Below are 10,225 nucleotides of genomic sequence, written 5' to 3'. Positions count from 1 at the left end.
TGTTCTCAACACGAATGTAATTTTAAAATGAACTCATTGGATGGCCGCCTCCAAATACAGACACTCCAGTTTTATTCCTGAGCTAAAAACCGAGACAGAGATATGAGAAATATTAATTTTACAAACGCATGCATATGTTTATCACCAAAAAACTTTTACCATTCATTGTGAATGTAAACACAAGTGCAAAAAAGATATATTCCATACTAAGGAACACACTTTCAAGTATTTTATGAAATCCAATAAAGCACATTTGCCACTACTAAGAAATGCTTTACAACATATACATTTATTTCATAAACTGCTTTAGCAGACCTGCACTTGTTTTATAAAGTATTTTTGGAACTTGTGTGCACTCTAAGTGCTTTTGAATGCAGAACAGTAAATTGTCAGTATAAACAGTAACAGTGCATTTTAAGTACAATCGGTAGAACAATATTAGTGCATTTCAAATATTCTAAACAATGTTTTAAAGAAGGCACTCTAATAAACATCTTATTGTTATGTATACAAGATTTTTTTTACATGAACAATGAATGAAATAATATAAAAGTTTCGCATCTCGAAGCTCTAATCCTTTCAAAACTACAATTTATATTATTTTTATCGAAAACAAAATGCTTTATTGATATGAAAATAAAATTACAAAACCTTGATCTTACACAGCTTCCCAAAAAAGTTTAGAAAAGCAAGTCGCTGAATTAGGAATAACATTTGGCGCATTTTCTTAAGTACATATGCAACAATGCAGTACACGGTTCATTTTCCCAAGCACACAGTCAACAATGCAACACTCGGTTCATTTTCTTAAGCACACAGTCAACAATGCAACAATCGGTTCATTTTCTTAAGCACACAGTAAACAATGCAACAATCGGTTCATCTTTCTTAATCACACAGTCAACAATGCAACACTCGGTTAATTTTTAAGCACACATTCAACAATGCAACACTCGGTTTATTTTTCTAGTCACACATTCAACAATGCAACAATCGGTTCATCTTTCTTAATCACACAGTCATCAATGCAACACTCGGTTAATTTTTAAGCACACATTCAACAATGCAACACTCGGTTTATTTTTCTAGTCACACATTCAACAATGCAACACTCGGTTTATTTTTCTAGTTACACATTCAACAATGCAACACGCGATTTATTTTTCTAGTTACACATTCAACAATGCAACACGCGATTTATTTTTCTAGTTACACATTCAACAATGCAACACGCGGTTTATTTTTCTAGTTACACATTCAACAATGCAACACGCGATTTATTTTTCTAGTTACACATTCAACAATGCAACACGCGGTTTATTTTTCTCGTTACACATTCAACAATGCAACACGCGGTTTATTTTTCTAGTTACACATTCAACAATGCAACACGCGATTTATTTTTCTAGTTACACATTCAACAATGCAACACGCGGTTTTACTTTTTCTAGGCACATATTCAAAACGCAACGGGAGGTTAAGGATGCTATTTAATGGGCTTCAGTTTATCGTTTCTCCTGAAGTTATTTTGAAACAATAAACGACAATTTGTTATTCAATATAAAACAAGTAGTAACATTAATATGCTAAGGTGGTAAGTTTTCAGTAAAAGATATAAAATGTTTTAGAGCTCACACCAGTATTAACGACGTAAGAGAGAATGTTTAAACGACTAGTGTCCAACTGAAACTTTTGAAGGCAAGATTTAGCTGGCACTCCACCCGATTTGTTTAAAGTTATTCTTCCTATCAAATAACAAAAACACGTGTTTGTGTTGAACAACTCCTCTCAAAGCACTTTTAGAATTTGAATTTCAAGTAATGGTTTGAAAACGTTTTTATTAAAGCAATGGTTAAATTGGGATTTTGAAAAAGTTAGAACCATTTTTTATGATCTAGTTTTACATTCCAAACAGAAGGCCGGGAATCCTTAAGAAACGGAACTCTGTTCCGGACTTTTCAGCCCCAGTTTGACCCCTGCGGTAAAGACAAATGTAGTATAACGTATCTGTCAGTGCAAGTAGGAACACTAGTTAGAAATATCTTTCAAGGTAAAACCTAGAATCTAACTGTATCTATTACACTGTAAGGTATGTCGATTGATAACTTATTCGAAAATCGTCAACGAAATGCTTACCTGTGCATTTTCTAGAAAAGAATGTGGGTGGATGGACAGACAAAGACAAATCGTAAATTTTAACGGTCTTAGTCATAAATATCTACTACAAAATATTGCATTTCTGCTGTTTGTTGCTTTTTACCAAATCATATAAAAATTAGAAGAATATATATACACACTTGCATTTTAAATAGTGGAAATAATTTACTTTAATAAAGATAAAAAAACATTGTACTGTATATGTCTAAACTAACAATAAATATAAAAACAAAACGTAAACAAAACATACAGATATATGAAATCTCGTAACAGACAGGTATGTATATCATGAGTTCCATGACTCAGTCGTAAGAGAAAGACTTATATATCATGAGCTCCATGATTTTGTAACAGAAAGATATATATATATATATCATGAGCTCCATGATTTTGTAACAGAAAGATATATATATCATGAGCTCCATGATTTTGTAACAGAAAGATATATGTATCATGAGCTCAATGACCCACTCGTAACAGACAGGTATGTATATCATAAGCTTCATGACTCAAGAAATAAAATTATTTGATTTCTTTGGTCTATCTAATAGTGAATTACTAAAACTTACCCTGTTCATATTCAGTTTCAGTATTTGTCTCATATGTGGTTGGTTCAGGACTAGAAGGTTCTTCACATGGTTTTTCATAAATCCTTTGTCGCGTAATTATTAGTCTTGCTACTGGTTTCATGGGAGTTCCAGAAGGGTCATAGAAAGGTGACTCTGTGCTACTAGGATCACTAGAGGTGATTCTCTTGATTCTCTCTTGAGGTAATGTTGGAGATGAATCAGACTGCAAGGAATATAAACCTTGACGATTAGTAATGAAAATTCTCACACACACAACTAAATTTTAAGTTAAGTTATTGTATTGTCTGTAACCAATGAGAATATGCCTGCTATCGCTATTTTTCGAATTTCTTCTGATAAGCGTGTTCTGTAGATCAAAAAGTTTTGGGTTCGCGTCCCGTTACTATGAAAATACACTCCGCACTGTGGTACTGAAGGTAGGCTGTAATAATGATAGTTAAATCCCACTGCTTGGTCAGATAAGAGTAGTCCAAGAGCTGGCGATGGGTATTCTTGATAGCTGCCGTGCCTTTAGTGCATCAGCTCAAAAGTAAGGAATGTTATGTGCCTATAGCCCCAGAAAATAATCAAATATATATATACTGATACTTGAAACCGTCAGTACATGATGAAACTCCATAATTACAGAACTGAAGAACAAAATAAAGACAATTGTACGTTTCACAAAACTTCATTTATTCACGAATCTGGTTTCGCCATTAAAGTACCTGATGATGCTTTTATTGGCGAAACCATGGTCGTGAATATTCGAAGTTTTTGTGAAACGTCCAATTGTCTTTGATTTTTCTCCAATTCTGTAATATTTAAATATTATTGAAGTTTAGGTTTACTCAACCTATGTGTTTAATATATTTGTTTGTTTGTAATTAAGCACAAAGCTACACAATGGGCTATCTGTGTTCTGCCCACCACGGGTATCGAAACCCGGTTTCTACCGTTGTAAGTCCGCAGACATAGTTTAATATAAGCTAATATTTATAAAAATTAAAACTTAAATAACTAATTTTACTTTAATTTTTGTTTTAAAATGTGCAAGGATATAAAAGGAAATAAGAGCAAGATTCAACCCTTTATTTTTGATGTTGAAGAGCCTTGGTTCGACTCTCACTCCGTCACAGTTATACTGTGTCAGAAACATCAATCCCATTGCTCAGATTAATGCGGTATTGTTAATAGTTGCACACATGTATTCAGAAAAATATATGAAATTAATTATCACTTTGCAATCTATAAATAATTCTGACAGTTCCAACCTCAAAATTGTTTCTGTCTCGATTTTGAAAGTACCAACTTTGTAAAACATTTTTCACTCGTACAATGAAGTTATTTTGAAAATATGGTCAAGTAAAAACATTGTGGCATTGAGAAATTGTTAAAACTACTTAATTCATTGTGAACGTATTAAATACACTACATTCAGTAAAATACACTAAGCAATTACATTTGAAATGTTTAAGAAATTTGATAATTAAATGACAGGAATTTATTTTCACAGATCCTTTAGGAAATAGTGATCAAATTTTAAACTTACTAAATAGGATAGTCCGTCATTTATTCCGGCATCCCAAGGATAAAGGTTCATAATTTTGTTGGCCACCCAGGAACAGTTCTTCAAGCACAACTCCAGAGCACTAACTCCGACTAGCCAATCAGGACTCGGGCTTAGCTTGCTCAGTAGTGACATCAGGTGGTGTCTTTTGTCCACTCGAAATACGGCAAACGTTTTCCCGTTTAAGTTTGGATACTGTAGCCCCCTTGCTTTGATGATGGTTCGGATTTTTTCTGACTATGCAGAGAAACATGATGAATGGGTAGTAAACATTTGACTGAAATATTATCAAAAATTCATACATATTTTATGATATAAAACACACTTAATGTGGTTTTTCCATGAAAAGAAATAGGATATTTTTATACTATAATTCCATACATTATATACAAATTTGTATTCATAACTACTGGTACTAATTTAATAATTACTTGTTGTGTTTTGTTGTTGTTGTTGTTGTTGTTTTTTAGAATTATCCCTCAAAGCTAGATAAGGACTATTTGATTCTGAACTGATATACTAGGGAATGTAGTTATCTTACAGCGTCAATTGCTAATTATTGGGCTAATCTTATCTGACCGAATAGTACGATTTGACCGTTAGCCTTATACTGTAAACAGCTTGGGACGTGCGTTGCGGCAACGGGATGCAAATCGTGAACCCTAAGATTCACAGTTCGGGCACGTTCACTCAGCCCATATATATATATATAGAGAGAGATAGTGAACTTCATCTGACGATTAGAGAAATATCGATAATCAAACATATTTTTATTAGCCATTAAAACCAGAATAAAATATAGCCAATACAATAGAATAAGCCCACAATTTATTTTAATGTGGGAATTTTCATAACTGAACCTTTTGGGTTGCAAAATATTTATTCGGGCTTATATTCTTTGTGGTCTTATTCATCACCAACTTTGCTTGAAGAGAAAACCCAGAATAATAACTTTTTAGCGACCTTAGTAACTCGGAATAACCTTTCTACAACTTTTATAGAACTCCTAAGAAGGCAGTAGCTAAACCAATAATTAAAAAAACAAAGGACTTATGAAAAAATCATGTGCAGAAACTACAAGTCCTGAGCTAACCACAGATAAGACAGATACAGAAACTAGATATACGGTCGAGGGAAGTTGTTGCGATATTGTAACCAAGTAATCAGTTGTAATTTTAAATGCATTGTTTCATGTCAAAGTTTTTACGTTTGTTACAACATGACTTGAGGGGCTAATATACCTCAGTCTTGAGTTCAGATTCAAGCTTTTTGGGTGATCCTAGTTCCACTAACTGACGTACACCCTCAGTAGCATAACCACCGTATTCCCACATACGGAAGTCAACTGTGTGTGAAGAACCAATGATGTCGAAGAACTGCGTTCGCCATTCATCTGTAACACAACCATAAATTGAACTAGTTAGAATTAAAGGAAGACAAACAATGTTTGTGTTATTCTTGTTTTTTCTTATAATTATTGGTATTATTAACGTCAAAAATCAACTTATATGCAAACATTTTAACCGGTTAAAAATTATAATACAAACTTGTGTTTTTCAATAAACAATGTTTATATGTAAGCTGTGTTTGGATATAAAGTGTTTATACGTAAATTGTGTTTCTATATAAATTAGATAAAGTATGTTTAGGGACTATACATAGAAAAAATAGTAGAAAAATAACAATAAACAGAAATACAGAAATCCAAAAGCACAACTGACATGACTAAAACACAGCCTAAGTACTCTGTTTTAGTATCAAAATGTTTGGTGTACAAATAACCTTCGGTATCTTATAATTTCCATAAGCGATAAATAAACCCGATACACATATTTTATAATGGAAACTTAAATGATGTTTTGATTTTTTTAAAGAATATGTGTTCTTAATTTATCACTATACCTTGATAAATAACTATATAAACCTCGCAAAAGTTACAAAACTATAGCCATGTAAAACGTTAAATTGATACTGTTTTGCTAAAAATACAGAAGAAAAACTTACTTTAAAACACTTTTATTAAAGAAGTGAAGCACGTTTTAGTTTAAACTTTATTTAAAGATTACCAAAGAATCTTTGAACAGCAATGTAAAGTTGAAATTTGGTTACAAGATTAATTATCTAGATTGTTTGAAGTTTCTTTGAGTAGCATTTGAAGCATGATAGCATGTCTTTTCTGGTGTTTAATTTTATTACAAATATTCATTTCAATAATGGTCTTTAGAATCATGTTTACTACATTTCCTATGACGTGGTTTGGTGTAGTCAAGGCGTTCTTTTACTATGATTCCTTTTCGTTACTTCAACAATATGTTCGTTCCTTCTGCAAATTTTTTAACTAGTGTGAACGCCTCGTCTCGAAGAATAGCGACGAATGAAAACTATTAGAAATATTTTTATGTAAGCAAGAAGCTCCGATAAATTAATTCAATATATGCTAAAACAACAACAACAAAAACGTTTCAGTTTCAGTGATAAGGAAATAGAACTAAAGACATTCCTCTCATTTTAAGAATTACGTGTCTTATGTTACACAAATAAATCGCATTTCATTAAACCTTTTTGATATAAAAGTCCCATTGAACACAATGGTTACACTTTATCAACTGAACGTTTAATTTCCGCCACACTGGAAAGTGTTTGCATCTTGTAGAAATAGTCAAAAGCAACAATACAGATTTTTTGTTGCTTTCATTACGTTCTTGACTGAAACGCGATATGGTAAAGAAATAAATCAGTACCAAATAAGATGATTAACATATAGACGTATGTGAACTGAAGTTTAACTTGGAACCTTTTAACATCGAATAAGGTGTTTCATTGGGAAGACTCCTTGCAAAAATCGACCTGTATCTCTAGTTTTTAATTTGTTGTACACATTTTAATCCTATTCAACAAAATAGTTTGTGAGGCGGTATTCCTTCATTTTTCTTAGTTATTGTTATGTTTATCTAAAAAATTCGTTTAAACTTTTATTTTATATATTAGTATTATTTTCTTAATGCAAAGCTACACAGTTAATATCTCTCAAGTTATATTATCTTGAGAAAATTAGTGTACGGGGTGATCTTATTGCCGTTTACACGGTTACTTGGGGTTCGATACAGGCCTCTGATTTCCGTGTGCTGTATTTTAAGGATAATATAATGAGAAAAAAACAAGGTTGTGATTTAGAAAAGTCGAGATAGGCTCCAGTTAACACAGTTACGAAATGAGCTGACAGTAGTGTAAAACTATCACTTTATAAGAGTTTAAGAGGGGAATAGTTGATTTCCTGAAAAATAAAGGATGGGCTTAAATTCTGACTTCCATGATGGGGGTTTGCAAGGACACTCCCTGAAGGACCAAATGGTCCCTTGTTATCCGTTGGTTGTTTTTTCTCATCAGCCAGTAGTTTTCTAACCAGTAACGTATTTTCTAGTCAGCCAGTTAGTTTAATAACTATACTAGAGTTTTCTAACTAATTCGATTTGATTTTATAACCAAAACAAAAACTAAATATATTTTTGAGTCACGAGAGCTTTTTATAGAATATAGCATTTAAAAATAATATGAAAAATCTGTATGTATAAGAAAACACTAACTTAGAGAGTCGTTACTAAAAAAATTGAGAAAAGTACTTAAATGATGTCATTCAAACTACTGCGGTATCGTAGAGACTTAAAAACATATTGATTAAAAATATCTTTTAAAAAAGATATGATAAGTTATTGTAAAAAGCAACAAAACGTGTTGTGTTTTCATTGAATATTACTATATGCTCGAAATAAAGAAAAAAAAACAGATTCAGCGAATTTCATGGGAAGCAAGTAGGTTGTGCTTACTTAAAAATTAGATTTTAAGGTGTACTTTTATTTAAATAATGTATGTCAAGCGTTAATTTTAAGGTGTACTTTTATTTAAATAATGTATTTCAAGCGCTATATCTGTATCTCACTTTGAACTGTTTAGATATTTTTTTTAAAAAAACCTGATTTTCCTCGTAGAGGTGAGAATGTGGTAACTTCTTGAATGCCTAACTTCTTGAATCAAGAAGAAGTTGGAAACCGATGCGAGATAGTCGATTTTATTGAAAATAAGAATATTTTATCACTATGGGCACTTAGATACCTGCCAAAATTGGGGTTCAAAGAAAGGTTTCATAGTGTACATTACAGAAATATTTTTGAAAGGAATGTTTGATGAAGTACTTACTCCTAGAAAAACTCTCCGGACATGTTTATCATGAACTCTTAAGAGTTTCCTAGACGTAAAGACCAATTGGCAAGATACAATTTTAATACGGATTCCCCCAAATGAGTCCCAAGATGATTCAAGAAAATTCTGACAATGTTAGATCGCTAAATAATTGATAAAACTCCTAATAATACATGAAAAACCTTTTGTCAACTTTATATGGGAGACTCTAACGTAGACGTTCCGCTATATTTTGCGAATGTAACACAACTTTTCTCATGTTTCTTCTAAAAGTTGCTTTACTTGTTCGAAGTAGCATTAAATGTTTATAATTATAAAGCATATCTTGCCATTTCACCTATAAAGTTCTTTAATTGTGTACTCGGGAATCAAGATTTTACTTCTATTTGAAGAGAAATTCTCAGTGTGCACTTAGCTAAGTGTTTTAAATGTGTAGTGTGAATATAGCGTTTTGCTTATTGGGACAGAAGTGCTAAGTGTGCACTTAGCTAAGTGTTTTAAATGTGTAGTGCGAATATAGCGTTTTGCTTATTGGAACAGAAGTGCTAAGTGTGCACTTAGCTAAGTGTTTTAAATGTGTAGTGTGAATATAGCGTTTTGCTTATTGGAACAGAAGTGCTAAGTGTGCACTTAGCTAAGTGTTTTAAATGTGTAGTGTGAATATAGCGTTTTGCTTATTGGGACAGAAGTGCTAAGTGTGCACTTAGCTAAGTGTTTTAAATGTGTAGTGTGAATATAGCGTTTTGCTTATTGGAACAGAAGTGCTAAGTGTGCACTTAGCTAAGTGTTTTAAATGTGTAGTGTGAATATAGAGTTTTGCTTATTGGAACACAAGTGCTAAGTGTGCACTTAGCTAAGTGTTTTAAATGCGTACTCGTGAATAAAGCATTTATGGAATGCGTTTACCGTACTTATTGTGATTACGGCCGAAACTATTGTTAATAACAATGATAAGTCAGTGCATTCTCACTATTACACCTTCTTGCATTTATAATCCTAGAAAGACCACTATATTAAATTAACTCTATTCATTACTGGGTTAATTTTATTTTCCGATATTGATAATTACCGTAAGCTTTCAAACATTTATTTTCGAAACAAAACCCTTTTAATATATAGTAAATATATACTTACTAGAAGGAAAGTCTTTAGGGTGAGTGTGTCGAGACCACAAACCTTCAAATACAACTTCATATTTAGCTTCATCACATGCACAACAATCTTCAATAATCTCTGACTGACTGTTCCGAATTTCCTGCTCTGTAAAAAAGTGTTACAGAATTTATTGACTGGTAATCCATAAAAGTTATTTCAGCTCAGTAACCGTTTATATATTCAAGTGAAGTAGTTTATTAAATATGAACTGTTGAAATGTGTAACCACTTCAGTGTTACATAGTATTGATTGTTGAAACTCGAAATGTTATAGCGTTATATCGTAACAAAAGCTTGAGTACATATATCAAACACTAAAACACATTTTCTAGGTTTGTTATTCTTTAATGTGGGTAAAATTTACATACATTTAGAACATATAAGTTAATGGTCTATTTGCTCCTCATTCCACAGAAACAAGAGGGAATCCTCAATAGCCGCGGCACTTGAAATTATTTTAGGCAGGATTACAGTAAATTAATCTATGAGATTTTTTTTTCCTTTTTATTAGCTATATTTGTGTGAGCCAGCAATACCGAGCGTGGGGTGCGCGTATACCCGATACAATTTTATTTTTC

The 10,225-nt window shown here is 32.2% G+C and overlaps 1 protein-coding gene across 6 annotated transcripts in view; it reads right to left on the bottom strand.

The window, feature by feature from the left end:
* The window catches only part of LOC106467183 (spondin-1-like), an 85,322-nt gene that overhangs the window by 17,114 nt on the left and 57,983 nt on the right, over positions 1–10,225 (bottom strand). For all 6 annotated transcript variants that reach the window (XM_022395308.1, XM_022395309.1, XM_022395310.1 and 3 more), the window contains exons 5-8: positions 9,628–9,753; positions 5,538–5,689; positions 4,279–4,533; positions 2,727–2,949 (exon numbers count right to left, since the gene is read on the bottom strand). In XM_022395308.1, the coding sequence (XP_022251016.1) occupies positions 2,727–2,949; positions 4,279–4,533; positions 5,538–5,689; positions 9,628–9,753 (756 nt within the window). The remainder of the gene's footprint in view (positions 1–2,726; positions 2,950–4,278; positions 4,534–5,537; positions 5,690–9,627; positions 9,754–10,225) is intronic.

This window comes from Limulus polyphemus, unplaced genomic scaffold (assembly GCF_000517525.1).
Source record: "Limulus polyphemus unplaced genomic scaffold, Limulus_polyphemus-2.1.2 Scaffold2519, whole genome shotgun sequence".
Classification (NCBI taxonomy): domain Eukaryota; kingdom Metazoa; phylum Arthropoda; class Merostomata; order Xiphosura; family Limulidae; genus Limulus; species Limulus polyphemus.
This window is presented reverse-complemented; position numbering and strand designations above follow the sequence as displayed.